The sequence below is a fragment of the Agelaius tricolor genome, unplaced genomic scaffold (genome assembly GCF_023055355.1).
Source record: "Agelaius tricolor isolate 1412-34295 unplaced genomic scaffold, bAgeTri1.0.p SCAF_18, whole genome shotgun sequence".
NCBI classification, from domain to species: domain Eukaryota; kingdom Metazoa; phylum Chordata; class Aves; order Passeriformes; family Icteridae; genus Agelaius; species Agelaius tricolor.
The window spans coordinates 8,375,302-8,395,691 of NW_027269278.1; the positions used below are offsets into that span (position 1 = coordinate 8,375,302).

The 20,390-nt window shown below is 40.0% G+C and overlaps 3 protein-coding genes and 1 long non-coding RNA gene across 14 annotated transcripts in view; 2 read left to right on the forward strand and 2 right to left on the reverse strand.

Moving 5' to 3' along the window:
* ACSL6 (acyl-CoA synthetase long chain family member 6) overlaps window positions 1-5,583 on the forward strand; it is a 58,032-nt gene extending 52,449 nt beyond the window's left edge. For all 6 annotated transcript variants that reach the window (XM_071443173.1, XM_071443178.1, XM_071443179.1 and 3 more), the window contains one exon: window positions 913-5,583. In XM_071443173.1, coding sequence (XP_071299274.1) covers window positions 913-1,053 — 141 coding nt within the window. In that variant the 3' untranslated portion in view covers window positions 1,054-5,583. The remainder of the gene's footprint in view (window positions 1-912) is intronic.
* PDLIM4 (PDZ and LIM domain 4) overlaps window positions 1-20,390 on the reverse strand; it is a 246,788-nt gene that overhangs the window by 205,996 nt on the left and 20,402 nt on the right. The gene's annotated exons all lie outside the window — the stretch shown is intronic.
* MEIKIN (meiotic kinetochore factor) lies at window positions 6,133-19,726 on the forward strand. Of its 4 annotated transcripts, none has more exons than XM_071443180.1 (14): window positions 6,133-6,466; window positions 7,860-7,947; window positions 8,170-8,248; window positions 9,231-9,291; window positions 9,913-10,053; window positions 10,488-10,607; window positions 10,860-10,899; window positions 12,134-12,195; window positions 12,979-13,073; window positions 13,419-13,592; window positions 13,939-14,019; window positions 14,501-14,656; window positions 14,943-15,066; window positions 16,423-19,726. In XM_071443180.1, the coding sequence occupies exons 1-14, from the start codon at window positions 6,148-6,150 to the stop codon at window positions 16,467-16,469; spliced, it is 1,587 nt and encodes a 528-aa protein (XP_071299281.1). In that variant the 5' UTR covers window positions 6,133-6,147; the 3' UTR covers window positions 16,470-19,726. The 4 variants fall into 4 exon arrangements, with proteins under 4 accessions (XP_071299281.1, XP_071299282.1, XP_071299284.1 ...); XM_071443181.1 differs by having other exon boundaries at window positions 6,133-6,397; XM_071443183.1 differs by lacking the exon at window positions 14,501-14,656.
* On the reverse strand, window positions 6,461-20,327 carry LOC139597655 (uncharacterized). Of its 3 annotated transcripts, XR_011681673.1 has the most exons (4): window positions 20,035-20,327; window positions 19,827-19,946; window positions 6,832-6,917; window positions 6,461-6,693 (listed from the first exon to the last, which is right to left on the reverse strand). It is a non-coding gene; the product is annotated as an uncharacterized lncRNA (long non-coding RNA). The 3 variants fall into 3 exon arrangements; XR_011681672.1 differs by lacking the exons at window positions 6,461-6,693; window positions 6,832-6,917 and having other exon boundaries at window positions 19,517-19,946; window positions 20,085-20,327; XR_011681671.1 differs by lacking the exons at window positions 6,461-6,693; window positions 6,832-6,917 and having other exon boundaries at window positions 19,517-19,946.

The following is a 20,390-nucleotide window of genomic DNA, read 5'->3' on the forward strand; positions in this document are numbered from 1 at the left end:
TCCTCATCTGCAGCTTGGATTTCTGTCTTGGGAATGACAGGTTGACTTCTATAACCATCAGCTTCCAGGATCAGAAAGCTAGTGCAGCAGACAGGAGAGCATTAATAGTGTGAACACTGATTTATGAAGGATTGCGTGGGGGCAGGGCCTGGACCACGATGCTTGCAGGGAAAGATGAATCACATATCTAAGGAATGGAAAATGGATTTGCAGCCTATATTGCTGCAGCTCCCAGCCAAACAAACTGCAAAGCAGTCTGGCCTGGGGAATCACAAAAGCAGCAGATGGCTGGGGAATTTTGCCTTAAATTGGTGGGCTCTGACCAGTCACGCAGCAGTTTTCTGCTTTCCCCCACACCAGCACGGGGAGGAAAAGCTCACTCCCATCTGTGCTGCCAGGCTCCCCACTGTGCTCAGAGCCACTGCCTGAACAAGGGCAGCCTTGTGAAATGCCATTTGCACTGGCTGAAAGATTTGTATCACTTTAACCAGCTAAAGATGATCATCATGTACACGCTTTGTGCCTGAAAAGCTTCATGATAATTTTGCATTATTGAATTAGTCCTGTTTACTTTTGCAGTGGGGTTAAGTTGAGGTTTCCTAGCCCAACTCCCTGCCCTTGCGCTCTTCCCCACTGCCTTTCAGCTGTGTGAAACTGCAGTGATGATCTCACACTGGCCCTTGTGTGCTGCCTCGCTGTGCTCTGGCCTTGCTTTCATACACAAAAGCAATTTATGTGCTCATTCTCTTGGAGAGCTCCCTTCTGTGGGCAGGGGATGGAAATCCTGGGGACTCAGCAGAAGAGTGCCCTGGACTTGAGGCACCACCAGAGGGAAGCACAGGAAAAAAATTAATGTTTATTCAGTGTGATGCCTGTAACCTTTGCTATAAATATATTCCTCTTTTATTTTAGGTCAAAGCCATTTATATTCACTCTGATATGTTCTCGGTGCAAAACGGTTTGTTGACACCAACATTAAAGGCTAAAAGACCAGAACTGAGAGATTACTTCAAAAAACAAATAGAAGAGCTATATTCAAGCATCTCCATCTGAAATCACAGGAAGAATCTTCTGAGTAATGGACTTCATAGCAATATTAGAATAATACTCGAAAACTACAGAGCCAGAACAACACTGCTGAAATGGATAAGCATCTGAATCTTACATTTGAGCCTTTCATTTTTCTAGGATTTCATCACTAACCATATTTTCCCTTCTTTTTGCCATCAGGTGTGATACAATTTCTTTTTTACTCTAGGTATACAGTAAGGCACTATTAAAAGTTATGCTAAATTGACACAAAATATGCAGAAATTTCAATCTATGACCAAGTAAATGATGGAAGCATATCTTTTAAGTAACTACAAACATTTCTAGTTAAAATAGGGAAAAATTCAGGTATGTCTGTTGATATTTGATTGTATACAACCTAATATATTAGAAACTAAAATTATAAGTAATTCAATAATGTGGTCTACCTCAAATAATCAGTGACTGATGGTGAAAGTAAAAGTCTATTTTCTCTGATTTGGAACTTCAAGCTGGATATTGGTTTATATAGTAAGTGATAGCTTTTATATTTTTCAGGACATAAATGACATTGATTTGATTTAATCATTGATGATTTAACAATCAGAACAGAAATAGGAAGGAATTTCCCACTATTTGTACTTAATAGACCTAATAGTATATTATATCTAACGGATTCATGTTACCTGGAAATGACAAGAACAGGGTAGGAAGCAATAGCACAGAATTCCCTCTATTTCCTTTTCATCCAAACACAGTTTATCCATGGTTTGCAGATTCTGCATTAGGGCTCCTTCAGTCCAGTGCACTCAAGGACATCTGAACTGCTCAAACGGAGAAGGTTGCAAAAGCATCACTGGCTCTGTGGTGGCTTTAGGTGGGAGTTCACCATAATCCATATGCTCCCAATCCCTAATTGATTACTTCACATGCTGCTAATACTGCATAGTCCAGCTGGACTAACTCCCTTCAGAAACAGCGCTAAAGAAACGGAGCACAAGGAATAAGCTGTGATTCTGGACGGGGCTTAGCAAAATGAAAAGGTTTGGGAAAAGGCCAGCCTGAGATGCAGCAGTGGAGGGCATCCTATCCTTTATCTGGCCATGGAAGGGGAAGCAATACTGCCCCAAAAGACTCATGGGGATGGGCTAAAGGCTGTGTTGGCCATTGCTGTGCAAGGCAGAACAGTGGATGTGGTGGCAGAAGGGCCTGTTATGGGAATGTCTTTATGGTCAGACATCTGGAAGCATCAAATCCCATTGGCATCACCTCCAATGGCCTCTCTGGGATAACCAGCAAGTTGTCTGGATAAAACCTTACATTTCTGTGGTCATCAGAAAGGGGATAAGTCTCACAAGGAGTAGGAACAGACTCTAGAGCTCTCTCCTGGTACAAAGCACGGTACAAGGCAAAGAGAAAACTGTCATGTCAAGTTGCTTGAATATATGGACTGTTGATAGCTTCTTTCTGCTAAACAGGGTCCTAAATATCTGTGTCTTTTACTAGCTGATGTTTGTTGCACCAGTACATGCTAGCATGGAGCTGTGCCTGCTAGATCTTTGCTAGGACAGTGGAAGCACACTTATTTTCTCTCTTATAGTGGAATCCACTGTAGACTTCTGAAGCTAAAAGTTTAAATTTTTAATCTAAACAGTATCCTATTTTCTCTCTGAACTTCTGTTGCATGCTTCCAAATGAAATAAATTGAATTAATAAGTTAGTGTTTTACGAAGACTGATTTATTGCAGTGATTTCAGAATAAAATGATACAGAGGAAACCGTATCAGTAACATAATGACTCAAAGAACGTGGCAGTTTGATTTATCAAATGTGTGTTTGTCTGATCCCTTTATGCATCTGATTCCTCATTTGATTTCAGTGCAGTGACTCATATCAGTCCAAAGCAAGTAAAGAAATATCTGAGATCTGATGGTATCATAATTTTTCACTGATGTATGCAGCAATAGCATCCCTGGGGAATTTGCTACGTCAATGGAGGATAGGGATTATTGCATAAAATCTGGCTCTTTGGGTCAAGTCATAAAGGATTTTTATCTCAGTGAAGTTTAGTTCATATCCTTTTTGTATCAGCCAAAAGACAGTCATTACATACACAACCTTCAAAGCAATGGAGAATTAAATTCAGTACAATTTCCTGTCTGTTTTAATGCAACAGTTTTAAAATAAAAACCCCCAAAACCTAGTCATCTAAGAAAGTAGAGAAAAGCTATTTTTCACTGATTTTTTTTTTTTGCCATTTGAATTTGATTTACTTTTTTCTTGAGGTGATTTCAGGCTTTTTGAGACAACTAAACTCTATATAAGTACAGAAGATTCTAATATGAGTTTATTTACAGCTTAGATGGCTGTTATTTTTATATATATGACCCTGAATTATATATCCATATTCTTCTTTTGGTATTTGATGCAAAATGTCAGATGCATTAGAGCCAAATATATGAACACCAAAAGAATAAGAAAGAAAAAATGCAGACTTGGCCACACTTGGATGATGTAAAATCCGAGTTGGTTTTTGTCACACCAAAAGTGTGAATGCTTTCAGAACTTGTGAAAAATTGTATAAATGAACTAAAAGCTCTCTTTTATACTTGTATAATCCGATTTTCCTCTCTGCACGTCACTCTCTCACCACAATCATAATGATGTAAGAGATTAACACCTGAAAAAGAGACATGCATAAGGCATGAGCTAGGCTCAATCCTGCTTCTCTTCAAATTCCAGGCATATTTATTTTATACTGAGCTTTCTTAAACTGAAACACTTCTTGTGACCACCAAGGAAAAATCCTCATGACTGTCCAATAACCAGTTTGTTTTGGGGTTTGGTTTTTTTTTTTTTTTTTTTTACCTTAAGATAACTAATTACAAAATTAGTTTCTGTTATTCATCTTAAAAGGTGGCAACTCTTTTTGCAGTCAGTTTTAAAGTTGCAGTACTGCATTTTTGGTTCTTCCTGGGCCTGGTGCTATGCCTGTGGAATCACTGGAAGAATGTCTTATATATAAAAAAACCACAATAAAATACATTTTTCAGGAAGAGGCTCTTGCTTAGTTATATATTTTGTATGTTCTTTGCTTGATATATTGCACAGAGAAAAAATCTGTTCTGCCAAAATGCACAAAGTGTGAGCAGAAACCAGACCAGAGTCTTTACCCCACGTGGGCAGGAAATACATGGAATAATTCTGTCCTGAAAGGCACATTTGCAAGTTAAAATGCTTGATGCACATCAGGTGATACAGAGACAGTGAGTTTTTATTGATAAAATACCAGTTTGCAATCTGTTAGTCAGGATCTATCAGCAACAGTAAAGTCCAGTCTCATTGTTGCCATGAATATGAAATTCTCATGTGTAACAAAATAATCTGACCATAACCTCTGGAATGAAAAAAATTAATTTAGTTTTATTTTTGTTTTTTGTTTTTTGGTTTTTTTTTTTTTAGTTTTACATGTGTTAAAAGCACAAACTGCTGATCTGTATGTAAATAAATGCTACAAGATGAATGTAAAATGGGAAAGAATATACTATTTTTGCATGGTAATAGGTGACTTAAAGACCTCTTGATGCCTTAGAAAAAAATTGAAAAAGCATTTTATTTTATTTAGAGACAATTGTATTGGCTTGCCTTTTGTATCTTTAGTTCACTTTGGTATTCTCTGGGGGGGGGGGGGGGGAATCAGAATTAATCATTGTTTCTTCTTGGAACTGATGTTCTTCAATATTTTACACATTTGATGGTTTCTATACCACCTTAACACCTGTGAAACAATGAAGCTTTTCAGAGAAATCTGGATGCCTGTAGCCCAGAAATGAAAAAGTTTTAGACCCCTTGAATTCTTCCAAAGAAAAATGTTTTCTGAGGCATCTGGAGTCCCTTTAAGCCCTTCATTTCAGCTTTTTGTTATGTATTTTAGCAAAGTAAAAGCAGCCAACAAATGAGACATTTTGGTAAGTGTTGCCTATTGTATTTTCAACTGAAAGTGAAGGGGGGTAAAATTTAACATATACATTTGTGTAAAAAAAAAAAAAAATCCTAACTGTTATTAAAAATTTTTCAGTTTTGGTATATTAGCATGTATATCAAATAGTCATCTATGGAAACTTTTGTAAAGAACTAAATTTTCACCTTTCTCAAAACTGCTCATAAGATTTTCTGTGGACTGACGTACAATAAAAGCTCTTTTATAAAATCTGTTGTTCCTCCAGCACTTTGTTCTCATCATTGGTATGAAGTCATTCAGAATGTGCGGCTAAACTAAACGTGTTGTAAAAATAAGAAATTATGTAAAATAAAATAACAACCAAAAGCATATTGGGACATGAGATTGATTTTAGCAATCTCCTATGAAAACTAATTGTTGCAAAGTTCTCTGAAGATGCAGCAGTCTTTCTGTAATGGTTTCGATTTTAATTTGAAATCAATAATAATATAATCACATGTATATGCTTGTTTAATATGAATTGCAATTGGGAATGCATAGTATTTTTTCAGATTGTGTCTAAACCAATAAAGTTTCAAAGCATACGGGCTCTATTCCGGTTTTTGTGTGCACTTGTATCTCCCTTCACTTGGAAATCCAGAAAGGCCTGAAGCACCCAGAACCAGGTTGGATGGGGCTTGGGACAACCGGGTGTGGCAGAAAGGGTCCCTGCCCTGGCAGGGGGGCACAGGATTATATCTGGGGTCCCTTTAACCCAAATTATTCTGGTTCTATACGCTCTATTTTTTTAAGGTAACGAAGCAACGAGATTCCTCCTGTCTACAGCCTGAAGCTGAAACACGGGGTCGGAGCAGTACAGGGGTTATCACACACACAATTTATTGACTCCCATTTTCACACGGGAGTTTTTTCCTTGTGAGGGCGGCGATGCCGGAGCCGCCGGACCCGCTGAAAGTGTCCCGTGCTCGGTGCCCCGTGCTCGGTGTCCCGTGTCCCTGCCCACAGCCGCTCCCTCATGAGGCCCGGTCCTCACACGGGGCGATCCCCCCATCAGGGCCGCTCCCTCGCACGATCCCCCCTGCGGGCCGGTGCCTCACACGGGGCGATCCCTCATGAGGGCCGCTCCCTCACACGGGGCGCGCGGGGCCGTCCGGCGCATGCGGGCTGGGGCCGTGGGGGCGGCGCCGGCGGAGGGGCCGCGGGCGGCGGAGGCTGCGGCGGCCCGGGTTGCCATGGAGCGGGAGCGCCGGCCCCGCGCTCCCTGCGCCGCGAAGGCTCCGCGCAAGAAGCGCCGCTCGTCCCCTCTACCGGGGGCGGCCGCTCTCCCGAGCAGTCGGGCCGGCGGCTCCCAGATGTGCCGGCGGCGCCTGTTCGGGAGCGCGGGGCCTCGCGGGCCCGAGCCCGCCTGTAAGCGCCTCTCCCGGGCTGCGGCGGGGCTTGGGGTGCAGGAGGCGGGGCCCGTACCGGCGGGAAAAGGTGGGGGAAAGAGGACCCTGTGCTGTGCTGTGCTTTCTGCGGCGTGTTCTGATGGGTAAAGATGCTGGGCAGGGTAATGAGGCCAAGTTTTTTACCAGCAGTGTCCTCGGTGGTCCCCAAAGGTTTGTTCTCACGTGGGTGCCCAGCGCAGCAGGTTCTGTGTAAGGCTGGGAGGTGATTTCTTGTTCTCTATGTCCCTCACCGCTTGGAGAAAGCAGACTGCTCTTCTGGAAACAGGAGGGTTAATTCTATTTTAGCTGCTCGTTAGCAATAGGAAGGATTTTTCCTTCTGTGAAGTGCCTCCCCTCCATTTAATCGAGTTGGAAGGGAGCGTCGAGAAATGGCAAGACAAAAGCCTTGCTTACCTTTGAGAGAATATTTTAAGAATTGCTTGAAGTCGTTACTCAAAAGCAGCTGCCTCGTTGTTGAACGCAGTGCAGCTGATACCAAGCTAGGCATTTGAGACATGTTAGGAAAAAAATTTAGTTCAAGGGAAGAGATGGGAATCAAATGAAGCCTGACAGACTATGGGGAACCACCAGCGTGGGATGTCTTGATCTTGGGCTGATCTTGGTAATTTGAAAGTAAAGCTTTGCTGTGAGAGGGTACAGCAAACATTTGTTATTGCCTTGTTCCTGCTCTGCTGGCTCCTGGTCTTGTATGTATTTAGTGCTCCAGTGCACAGGACTGGGTGCAACCAGCTGCCTGGAGGTCTTCCATGTGCTTGGAAAAAAAAATAAGGAAAAGGATGACTCCTGTCCATATATCATCCTGTCCTGAATTCCCAGGAGGCTTCAGCCGAAGGGCTCTGTGTGGCCCTGGGGAAATGCAGTGACTCAGACCCAGGTTTTAGTGTGGGGATGGACGCTCCTTTGCAGTCATAAAAGTGTAACTCTAGAAAGTTTGACTGTTTCTAGCTCTTAGATAATGAAAGCAAAACACAAAGCTAAATGACTCATAAAATTAATTTTAGGATAAGAAAATGTGTCTCTGAAATTTGCTGGTTACTGATTAATTGCGTTGTTAATGCCATTAGGGATTATATACAGTGAGGACCACTTTATGTAGAAATCCTTGATACTCCTAATAACCACCATTTAAAACTGATATGTACTCAAACTACTTTGAATCAAGGTAAAGGTTGCTTCCAAGGTGGTGGGGTTTCTTCCTTTTAATCAACAGGTTTCTAAAACATAAAAAGTATTTCTTTAAGTCTGCTTTTCGTTTTATCTTGATATACTGCTGAAAAAAGCAAATTCAGATTTTACATTGTTTGTGATAATAGGGTCAGAAAGTGTTCTGAGTGTAGAAGGTGGGAACAGTCAAATTAGAAACAATAATCTAAATTCTAATGTTGGAATTATCATTACTGAACTAAATATTTATTCTCTAGGCCTGAAGAAAAAGTTCAGTGGGAAAAACTTACCAAAGATTAAAGAAAATGTTGAATATACTGAAGAGAGCTCTTCATGCAACCAAAGGTCAGCTAGAACTCATTTAAACACACCATTGTTAAGACTTGCTAGTAAATGATATTGTTTTTTCTTGTGAGATGGCAATTGGAGCAATGCAGTCTGAATTTTAAGTGCACTGATGTTTGTCAAATTATTTATTGACACCCCATAAGGACATTTTGGAGCTGTTGCTTTTGTCTAAAGCAGTGTAGCTCTGTGATTGAACTTGGTTCTGTTCTTGAACTGCAGCAATCAAGTGACTGGCAGCGAAACAATAGACTTCAAGATAAAGGAAGAGGAACCAGAAGAAAGCAGTGTACCACTGAAGGTGAGAATGCTGTCTTGCTTTTTATCTCCTAGTGATGGAGGATAAATCAGAGAAATGTGACACATTAAATTCTTCTTCTATTCAGGTAAAATTTCCTATGAGTTATGTCTGTGTGAGCCCCGACATTTTTCAGGCTGAACTTGGTCCTGTATTTTGGATTACATTTTCTCTGTCTTTGGCCAGAATAAAAGCTATTGGAGCTACTGGTAGCGTAAGAAAACATCAGTACTAATTATCATGGATGAGGCAAGGCTGTAGGAATTGAAGAGATCTCAGTAGATTGTGATTCCAGAGAATTGCTCACTTCTAGGTCAGGCACAGACCTTTGACACATCACTGATGTTCTTTCTTGTGTTATTAAAACTGGAATAAAGTGATTGGCAGTGATGGTGCAGAAGTGTTACAGGATAGTTAATACTGAAGTGGCAAGAGAGTAGTGAACCAGGTGTGTTTCAAGTGAAATCTGCTGCAGCAAAGGGCACAGGTGATACTGGTATAAAACTATTTTTCTTTAAAATGTTAGCTCTTCTTTAGAGTCTACAAATTATTTGCATTTTCTACAAAATGCCTGGTTTTCATAATCTACTGCCTACACATCATAGATGTTTGTATTTACAGAAATGGTGTAGGATTCTAAAAGTGAGGTGTGAAAAAAAATAAGAGACAGTGCAGTTCATTACTCCACCTTTGTTGTGCCTAAGTTCAGTTCATGTCAGTATGCCTTCAATGGCAGTCTCATCCAGCAAAGATTGCAGGATCAAGCGGTGGGATATTTGTCTTGAATTTTAGAGCTCAAAGTTTGCAGATTTGTTGATGTACATGAAAAATCCTGCTGCAAATTACACTGTGAATAGTAGGCTTAAGTGGTGAAGTGCCAGACAGTGAGTTTTCTCAGCATCTGCTAATGTAGGATGATATTTAAATGCCTTTCTTTGTCTACATTCAGTTTTCTCAGGTTGTTTGTATTGGTCTTTTATTTCAGGATTCCAAACTAATCAACTTTGAAAATAAAGGAAGTTTGAAAAATGCTGAAGTGACTTCAAGTGAGTATAATGGCTATACATTATATTATTAAATATATTTGATATTGATAGTAAACTAAATGTAAAATTCCTGATATAATTTTATTTTTATAAAAGTACTGGTCTTGTACTGTGCTGTTGTTGTACTGGTTCTGACTGTGTGATATTAGAAAGTGAAGGTTTTGATACCACTGGCTGGACTTCTGCCTCTTACTGCAGCCTGTGGCTGGACTCACATGAATTGGTTCTGGCAGCACAGACAGACCCACAGCACCTGAGACAGTCTTGAGCTCAGCCTGCTGGAAACCACATGAGCTTGGTTTTATCATTGACACAACTAGCTGTGGACATGAGTTCTGCAGTTTACTCAAACCTGTATTTCTAAAAGCTTGTGATGTACTTAAGTTTTGCCTTACTAGAGGCTATGTTCTTCAGGTATGTCTTGTGAGCCTTGGGCAAAGAAGGTATCTTGGCTTATGGTGTGTATGGAAATAAACAAAGGACACCCTTTAACTGTATTATGACTTGTTATATGGTGAGTGATAATATTTAGCTCATTACAGGAATGAAACTCAGATAAGGAAATCCTGATGGTTTGTACAAGATAGATTTTTTAGCCACATTTTTTGTCTCTTTCTCTAGGTACAGAAATTACTCTTCCCACAGGTGTTTCCACCTTTCTCATAGAGTGTTTAGATGAAGATTCAGCTGCAGATTTTAGCGCTGCTAGTGACAGCCTGCAAACTTACTCATCCCCTGAAACATTCAGAGATGATGATTTGGGTGAGACTTTTGGATGACTTTTTTCAGTTTTATTTGATGTAGAAAATGTGAGGAGACTGTCTTCAACAGAAAGACTAGGGGCCTCCTGTGGTGTGACTCACCAGGTCACATCTTTGCTATAAACCTGTGCTTAACATGGAATCAGTGTATTTGTCCTCTAATCTGGTGTGAATCAGGTCCTTATGTAATTTGAATCCTACTTTAAATCTAAAGTATTCACTGTTGACACAAGCTGTTTATTGGGAATGACCCACAAATGTGAGTTCAGTCAAATTCCTTCCAAACTTTTCTGCAGTTGTTTGAGCCAAGACAGTGCTTTAATTTTGCTTTTTAATTCCTGTCCTGCAGTTGTGATTGCTTTCAGTTTGGTCACAAATTTAATAACTCAATGAATGTCAGTATAAGAAATCTGCACTTATATTTTTTATGTCCAGAAAGATGCAATTTTTACTCTGTGGACCTTGACAAGTACAAGAACTCTACTCTCCTGGACTCCAGCAAAGCAGTGACCATTGATAAGATACCACAGATGTCAAATCTTTCAGCAATATTAGGTAATTCTTTTCTACAATACCTCAGGATATAAACATAAACAAATTTCACTCTGGTTGAGGAACCTGTAAAATATGTAATGATCATTTTATGTAAGGTCTGTTAGTATAATGGAGTGCAGCTCCCTGCTAGTGGTTTGTCTTTGCTTCTAATATTGTGCTTTATAAGTTAGTTTGCACTAAAAAATTGTCTGGTCTAAGCTGGCATAGCCTTTTCATTTAAAGTTTAGCTTTCATGTTTTGGGTTTTTTTTAGAACCTGTACCAGAGGATTTTCCAGGCCGATGCACTAAAAGGTAATCACTACAGCAGACTCTTTGATGCACCTAAATGTCCAGACTTTTCTCTTTTGAGAGGTATTTAAAAGAAAGGCCAGTACAAATAAGCCTCTGCTCATGCAGACACTTCTGTGGAGTTTCAGCTACCTGTGTCCTCACTAACTTTGATATTGGTGGAATTTGAAATTGGTCAGGGAAGAGTTTGCCTTACAGATTTCTAGTTTGGCCTTGCAGCTGTAGGGAAGTCAATGCAAGAGAGCTCAATGAAGGATTTTATGGAAGGAGATGGCATTTATTTACAAAATCCCTAAATAAGTTGCTTTTAGGCAATTGCACTAATTCTGTCAGATTTCATTCAGTCACAGCAAGAGGGGTGTGCTCAGGTGGTCTGGCCAGGCTTGTCTGTGCAGTAGAGTTTGAAGGGTACCATTTTTACCTATATATATATTTTACTTGTTGTCAAGTCTTCATTAAGTCTGACATTCTGTGCTTGCCCAGAGAAAAATCAGTTTTTGGGCAGGTCTTTTATGTTCTCTAGGAATCCTCAGCTTACATGGGGAGCAGTCTTTGCTTTGGAATCCTTCTGACTTTTTTCTATAATCTTGGGCCAGGTTACTGCCTGTTGATAGTGTCTCCTTACTCAGAATGTGTGTGTGCTGTGCTGGCACCCTGTTGACACCCTCCTGTTGTTGGGTGCTGGGTTTCCTCTGACAAGTTGTCTGTGGTGAGGTTTTATCACAGGGAAGAGTCTTCTATAGTTGGCTTTGTCACAGAGCTGCCTTCAGGTCCTGACATAAAAACCTGAGGAACATGAGTGTTTTTCTGGGAACAGCATCATTTCTTTTAACCCTTGTGCTTCTCCTTCCAGACTTATATGCAGACATTTTCATTCATAACACATATCAATCTTACTGTTACAGATCTCTACACAATTGATTCTGAATTTTCTTACAAACCTAATTTCCCTTGCATCCTCCTTAAATGTGTTCTGTCATAGAATGCTGAAGTGCTGAGTATTTAGTGAATCTTCTGTGGGTCTTGAGTTGCAACAGTCCTCAGGATAGCTGTCTGACTTGATAAAATATCAAATCAAATAACTGTAAAGGTTGATCAAGCAACTCCTTAATTTTTTTTTAAATAAGATTCATCCCGTTTTACTCAACCTGTATTTTCCTAGGATTTTCTTATTAATATTTTTTTAATGTTAACATTAATTCAGAATAGTTGTTCTTTTCTTTTTCTCCTCTTCCAGAAAGAGACCATCAAGTTGCTATAACAGTTCTTCAGCATTAAGCATTTCAGCTACACTGGCAGGTAAAATATGACCTAAAGCAGTTGTACTAGCTGTGAGAAAAGAATGCTCTACCCAAACTTAAATGGTTGCACAGTATCTAAACCAGGCTTCTACTGTGTCATTTGTCTTCCAGCACAGACTAAACTCAGTTGTGTCTAGAAGGGAAAGTGTAAATTGAAAAATCGTCCCAGCAAATAAAAGACTTGGTTCTAATTAATGTGTTAGGAGAAGAAAACAAAAACCAACCAACTAAAGTCTCAGACCCTGCATTTTTCCATTTAATCACCCATGATGCTCACTGAAAATTGACATTTCTTATTTACCTTACCCAGGAGCACAACTGTTTGTGTCATGCTCTTTACTTGAGCTTATTTCATGTCAGCTTCACAAATCCATTGAGTCCCTGATGTAACTGCAGTTCTGATCTGTGACTGATGGAATTCTGTCTGCAGCCCAGGTTCCACATAATTCCCCCCTGATTAATTTGGAGTGTAATAGCATCAGAAGTTGCTACTGGTAAAGACTGCTGTGATTATGCAGGTCTCTGATCCCACAGTATTTACCCAGCTGTAAATAGCCAAGTGAACATTTTAATAAGCAGCCTTGTGTACAGAATGGGAGAGGAGTAAAGCAGTCCTGATGGGGAGAAGGAGATGAGGATTATAATGGAGAGAAGAATTGTGCTTACAGGAGTGGCTTTGGAATTACTCCTCTTTGGAAACCATCCTGTAAGACATGGGGTGGAGAGAGGCTATAGTAGTCTTTGTCTCAAAGTTAATTAATGTGTTGGAAATCTGTCACAGGAAAAAAACTCTGTAAAATAACAGCTGCAAGAGAGAGAACTCCAGACCTAAAAAGTGGTATGCGCTGTTCTTCACCATTAGGACCGGAAAGCAAGGTGAAAGATTCTTAATAAATCAGCAAGGTTGTAGCACAAATGACTTCCTCCTTGTATGGGTGGAAAACTCCACCTAGAGGAACAGTAGTTCCTGCTACACTTATAAAGTGGTGTTTGCAGCCAGGGCAGAATGAAGATGTAGCTTGCCTCTCCCTCTGGAGAGAGCAATAACCATGATGTCCCCAAGCTCACTGTTTTTCAGACTGGCTGTGTCAGTGCTACTGAAATGGGTTGTTTAGAGTTTGACTATGGCAGGGGGACTTTTTTTAGTGGCTATACCAGGCTTTTTTACCAGGCTGTAGAGATTCACTTTGTAACACAAAATGTAATTGTTTTACTATTTAGTATGATACTCGAACTGCTAAAGCCAAAAGGCTGAAGAAAAAAGAAAGCAGTTTTAATTCCTTTGAAGAAGGTTCATCATCGTTTAGGCAGCTTGATGCCCCAGAGAACACGTCAGCCCGATCACAGGGGTTGACAACAGAAGTTCTGCCAACCAAACCCACAGATGCTGTGGTGGTAAGTGTTCCCATTGTGCCCCACTGATTAACCCTGGCATGGAATGGAAATGGGAGTTGTGAATCTTGACTGAAGTTACAATTAAATAGGAGAAGAGCAGGAAGTGCCACATCTGAAATGTCCAAGTTGTAGTAAACTAATTAGTAAATTCTTTGTCTTAATTTTGGAGAGCATAAGACCAAAAAATAACCCTGAATGACAGGAATTCAGTACTTAAATCTGAAGAACTAGTAGTAATTCTAAATGGAGTTCTTAAAGTATTGTGTATTAGGAGAATACTGTAAGAGTAATAATAAACAGCAAAGACTTTGAAACTGATACTGAGTTCTTCTCTGTTTTTGTTTAGCAAATGACTTCCACCATGCTAATCATAGAAGAAAATAAAGTCCTAAAAAATCCTGGTAATGCTCAGTCTCTAGAGCTAGATGTGAGTGTCTATCTGATTTTTTTTTTGAATGATTAAAACCAAAGAAATCATTTCTTGTGGCACATTCATTTTTGCCTGTATATATATTACACTGCAAATTGCACAACAAACTGATAATTCTGGACACTTAAAAACCCAAACAACCCAAGCTAGGAATTTGTTTTGCTTTTTTACAAATGTAATGTAAAACCAGCACTAGTATCCTTACTTGCATAAACTCTTTGATTCAAAATTGATATTTAAATGCCAGTTTGAATTCTTTGGCTGTACAGTACTTCCAGTTGTCTCTTCACACTTGAGCTAGTGCATACTAGATTAATAAATAGAGAATATCAGGGTCTTTATGAATCCCTAAATAATTTTTATTTAAGCAATAGAATATCTTCTGCATGAGCCAACAAGCATTAGCCAGTCTGAATTGCTGTCTGTTATTTAACTGGGCAATTATTCCTATATATTTTGTATTTTGATGGAACTGTAGCTTAGCCTGTCGCCGGTGTGTAAAGCCTCACCTGGGGAAGACCTGTTCCTGAATACCACAGGTCCATTTGTTAACTCAGAAGAAATTGTTCCCGCATCTCTGAGCTCAGAAAAAGAAATGATTCCTCAAAGTCCAGAAGAAAAGGATATTTTAAAGGTTCTGATTTTATTGCACTTCTTAAATCCAGTTTTGTCATGCTAATTTCTACTGTACTGTACATTTAATCCTTACAGTATCACAACTGCTAAAGAGAATGTTTAAAGCTTTGAAGCTTTCTACACCCCTTCCAATAGCACGTTGAGTATACACAAGTAGTCTTAAATGTTTCCTAGTGACATGCCTTGAAATCTGCATGTACTCTCTAGTTTCCCTAGAAGAAAGCTAAAAGAGCATTTCTTCAGTGGGAATAGTTGTGTGAATGGAATGTCATTAATGTTTCCAGCCTCAGTGTGACAGACGAGAGATCTGCTCCATCGTTAGAATGTCACCAGACCCGAGGCCTTCCCGGCTGCAGCAAGTTCCAGTTAACTCCAGAAAGTTCTGCCTTCCCAAAGGAGTGCCTGAAGGTAAAGGGGTATAGACTTGCTTCTATACTCCTGGATATATAGTATATTGTATATATATACTGGGCAGGTGCTAACTGGTTAGTTGAGTGATTAAAGGTCGTTGGGCTTTTTCTTAAAGTCTGAATATTTGGAAAAATCACAAGGCTAAAAAGAGGGAAAGATGCAGAACACTTCAGTTCTGGCTTAATAGTGTTCTTGTGCAACAGTACTTTATTAAAATTGCATTAATGTTTTCTCCTCCAAGGATCTTTAGCATAGGAATTAATACAGTCATAGGCTACTTCAGAATTAAGGCCTTACTATTATTCTGTGCTATATTTCTAGGGTGAGTAAGCCTGAGTTGAACTTTGGTATTCACTACCACCCCTCCACCAAAGTAGTTCAAGTTATCAGTAATGTTTCTCTTCAAAAATTACCAGTTTCTCATAAGGTTTCTGTTCTTTTTTCCTGTAACCCTTAACATAGGGAAAGCTCCTTTATTCAATTCCTTGGTTTTTGTTGTACAAAAATGAGAACTGTGAACAAAACTGTCTCATCACTTAACACAGAGGTAAAAGCCTCTCCCTTTCCCATCTCTGATGAAGTTTCTTGGTGTACCACTGGATGGCACGTGTCTTCCAAAGTTTACAGTAATTCTTCTACAAGTTGCTTGCAAGTTGTGTGTCATTTATTCTGTTTTAATTCAATACTCCCACACTATATACTGCATAAGTGTGGCAGCTTTCAAAAATACTGAATACACAAAAATTTTCATTTGCACTCTCTTAGGTCCAAATGTCTTCCTACTTTATTACCAGTTATATGCAGCACCTAGAATGCAGGGAAGTGCTTGTAAGTGTGTGTGTATGTATTAATTATGTATTAATTAATGATACTCATCTGACGCTTCTGTACAGATCAAAGAACTGGGATTGTGCTGGGTCATGTGCCCAGGCAAATTGTAGTAATACAGAACACAGGTTGTACTTGGTGGGCAAGTGAATCAGAAATCAGCAAGTAGTGTTGTCAGAACAAAAGTTTGGTTTTCTTACTCCTTTTCTAGAGGGTCCTGGTATCAGGAATTAGACTCCACTGTGGCGAGGGGTTTATGCTGGATGTTTTACTCTCTGCTCAAGGAGTCTTTCAGATGATGCTGGTATCCATTAGGAATGTACATATACTCAAAAGTATTGTCCTCTTCTCACTGGTAAATGAGATCTGCAAGATCCAGACTCTTCCAGACAAATGCTAGCACTGGATATATCTAGTGAACATCTGAACAGCTGGTCAGATCATTGAGCTTTCTTTAAATGTGAGAATGTTTATTGACATTTATTGACAATTTATTGACAATTATTTATTACTTTTTTTTCCCAGATTCTATAACGAGTACCAAAAATTGGATCTACTGTAAACGGAGATGAGATTTTTGGCTCTCAACAGGAGTTAACAGAAGAAATGACCATCTTGCTGCTGTGACAGGGTGGTAAAACAGAACTCCTAACTAGCAAATAATGGTTGTATGTTGTTTGACATTTAGTATAACGTGTTTCAGTAAGCTAGTAAATACTCAAGTACTTTATATTAAATTATTTTGTACAGCAGCTAGATCCTGTTCTGGGCATTATTCTGTAAGGATTCCATAAAGATGATTCTTCAGTTTGTTTAGATTTTTAAAAAGTTTGACTGAAGAACAGCAGACCAAATGCCTTTAATATAATTACTTTTGGCTCTCTCTCTGCCAAGATTTCTAGTTTTCTCTACCAGCATTAGTATCTAAAGATGGGACCTCTGTTTAAGTGTTAACATTGACTGTGAAGGTAACTGCATGTCCTGGGAGTGGCCATGAAAGCATTCATGTACTCTTGGAGACCCAGAAGTCAATAGTATGCCACCTTTAAACTCCTTGAATGCTTAGGTCTGCAGAACTTCGGAGGTACAGTGCTGTGAGTTCTGATGTAATTGGATTTCTGAACATGACTACAGCTCATCTTCACCCCATCATCTCTGAGAATTGGCTCTTAATGATCCGCACTGTCACCATTCTGGGCACATCCACTGCCCAGCCACTGCCATCTCAGCGTTCTTCCTGCTTCATCTCAGGTATTTTGTAATATCATCTCTCTCAGTCATTGTTCCTTCTAGTGGCTTCAGACTTAAAGTAAATGCCTTACATGAATACAATGGTGGGAAAAACCCTTTTATAGCTGAACTGTTTGAAGAGATGGATATTGACATTCTGGATTTTCGGGTTACTGCTCACACTGTGTCCACATAAGTCAAATTCCCAGTCAAATTCCCAGTGCTTCCAGTTCAGGTTGTGGATTGTTAATTCATAAATGTTGTTCTTAATGTGCTGAATGTCTCAGAAAACACTGTCAAGAACAATTTTTTTCCGCTTGAATTCATTGCACATTAAAGTATTTTGGAGCCCTACAGTGTTCTCATTACAATATCCTTTACTCAGACTTTCTCTGGACAAAAAGGAAGTTTTTCAATGTTACAAAATGCTAGTATGGCTTTCAAAAGTCTGAGCTTGTTTCTCAGTGTTATCACCCTGGAAAATAGTTCTGTATTTCCTAAAAGAGCATTAAAAGAAGACATACAAAATCCACAACTGTAGTTTGACTGCATTTGAAAATACCTGTAAAAGTTCAAACCCTGATCTTTTCCCCATTGCTCTGGGGTAGAAGGAAGTGCAAATAATTGCTGCTGGATTAGTCTGTGAACAAGTATTATATAAACATTCTGAATAGCTCAAGGTTAAAAATTATGCCATTAAGCTATTTTTCTTTTAAGCATTAATAGAATGAGTTCTGCCAATAATTCCTTGGAGTCCTGTCGGGTATGCTTTTAATTATTGATATCCTTGTTCTTGCAAATACTAAATCACTAGTAATTATGCAAGAATCTAGAGCCCCTAGGAGACAGAGGTGAGCTCCTTGACGTTGCTTTAAGCAAAAATGAAAGTTACATATTTAGTAAGTTTACTTGAATGATCATCATAATGCTTATGATGATTATTCAAGTAAAGGATGGTCTAAATAAAGATATGTCTATTGTAAGGATATTCTGGAAGTCATAGGAAAAAACACTTATTTTGCCCCAGGCCATTTGGTAGTGTTACACAAAGAGACTAATACTGGCAAACTAATTGGAAAGTATAAGAGAGGAAAACATGGTCTGTAAGTGTGGAATTGGCTGTAGCAGCCTGAATATTGCTGGGGTTTGTCTTTGTTTTTCTTGATGTGATGAGGCTGTATAGAAGGACAGAAATATCATGAACCACAATCTCTTGTCCTTCCCTTCAGTTATGAAAGCACTGCTTCTTATCATCTTTTGTCTGACTCTTAGAGAAAGTGTAATTAATTACCAGGCTAGCTCTTTGCCCCAGGGAAGGAAATTCACTTTGAGGCTGCAACAATCCCTACTCTTGTTCTGCTGTTCTCAAAGGAAAGGCATTTTCCCATAGTTTGGTTTTCAGCTGAAAAATTACTACATAAAATTTCATTCAGAGTGGAAACTGGCTCTTCCATATTGGTAGATAAAGGTTATGGGTCATGGCCAGTTAATGGGTAGGACTGAGGAGGTTATTTTGCAGTGATTCAGGAGAAGAATCTGTTCAGTGTCACCAGGGCTGCTCTGTCACATCCCAGACATGATGAAGTCTTAATGGCTTGAATGGAATTGCTTCCAGCGAGTCAGTCCATGCAAGAACTCTGATAATCCTTTATCAGCAGGAATTGTGCATGGCAGATGCATGTTGAGTAAATGTATTGTACATAAATCTGTAAGAGGTTTTTCATTAACACTGTTCAGTTATTCTTGTTATCTGAAGTGGACTTTTAGAAGACTTTGACTCCAAGTACTCAGAGATGGTGGGAGATGTCTTGTACTGGAGCACTACAAGGGTACATGTACAGGTCAGTGGAGGGTAAAGCCCTACATGAAAATGGTTCTGGTTTGGTTCATAATCTTTAGACACAGAAGAGATGTCTGGGGCCCAGATCAAAATATGCTGAATGTACACATGAGTTCACTTATATTTAAAGGGACTCCATCAGCTTGAATTGCAATGCACTTCAACTTAGCTAATTCTTCATTGCTCTAAGTTGTGAAACTACTGAAAGCTGAGTTACATACCCTGGCCAAAATTCTATCATTTTGTTTTGTTCCCTGAGGACATTTTATCTTTGAGACTGTATTTATGGGCTCCTCTTGAAGCCAGGAGGCTTCCACATGGTGAAAGGATGTAAAGATTGGTCATGTGTAAATGTGTGGCAGCCACGTGTGTCTTCCATACAGAACAAGGGGAAAAGATGCATCTAAACATTAATTCCTGTTTTGTGTTAGAATTGTCCACAACTTGTGGTAGATGGAAAATGAAGTTCCTACAGATGGATGATTGTGAAGAGTCATTCTATAGACACGTTACACATGTACTAAATTATGCCTTAAAAATAATGCTTAATTTAATCTTACATCATACATTGTTTTAGTTTAATTTAGTTTAATTCCATTTTCCAGGGAAAGCAGATGAGTCAGTCACTTTTGTCAGTCCTTAATTAAACTTCCTATCAGGGTTGTATCTGAACAGTGAGACATTGAAGGAGACTGTTTGGTGTTACCAGTGTTTCTATTTCACTTAAGTATTACGAATAAAGAGTTTTTTAAAAAGGCATGAATCCTTTCGATTTTAAAAACCTTTTTTTTTAAATTTGTTTTGGAGTCAGTTGCTGGGCTTTATGTCCTAAATACTCTTTTGTGGATGGTAGTTTTACCTGTAATGATGGCTTCCTCTGCCATCAATTACACGCGTTCCACCTTCCCTGTAGGTTTTGACTCCAGTGCATCTGGGCTGAGCCGTTCTGCTACAGCCGTGGGAGAATCGCTTCTTGTACCTGGAGCGAGAGCGGGAAGGAGCTGGGTTTTCGAGGTTTGGGGTAAAAGACATCACCTTTCTCTGGTGCACCCTTGCACGCCGAGTACCGACGGCGCTGGGTACAGCCACGGGAAGGATCTGATGCCTCGATCGTGACCTCCTCTCGCCTTCCTGGGCCTCCTGCCTTTAACTTCCGTCCGAAGAAGGAAAACACAACAGCGGCGCGTTATCGCCGCCCCCGGGGCATTCCTCGGCCCTGCCCCCGGCTGAGCCCCTCGTGAGCGGCGCTTTTCCCGCACACGCTGCGGCCGGAGGAGCGTGAAAGGCCGAGCCGGGTGAAAGGGAGAAACCCCGACCTGCCCCGGGCTCGGCGCTTCCCGCGGGCTCTGCGGGGCTCCGCTGTTCACTTGGGGCCGCCCCACGGGGCCCGCCCCGCCCGCCGGCCGGCCCCCGCTCCCTGCGT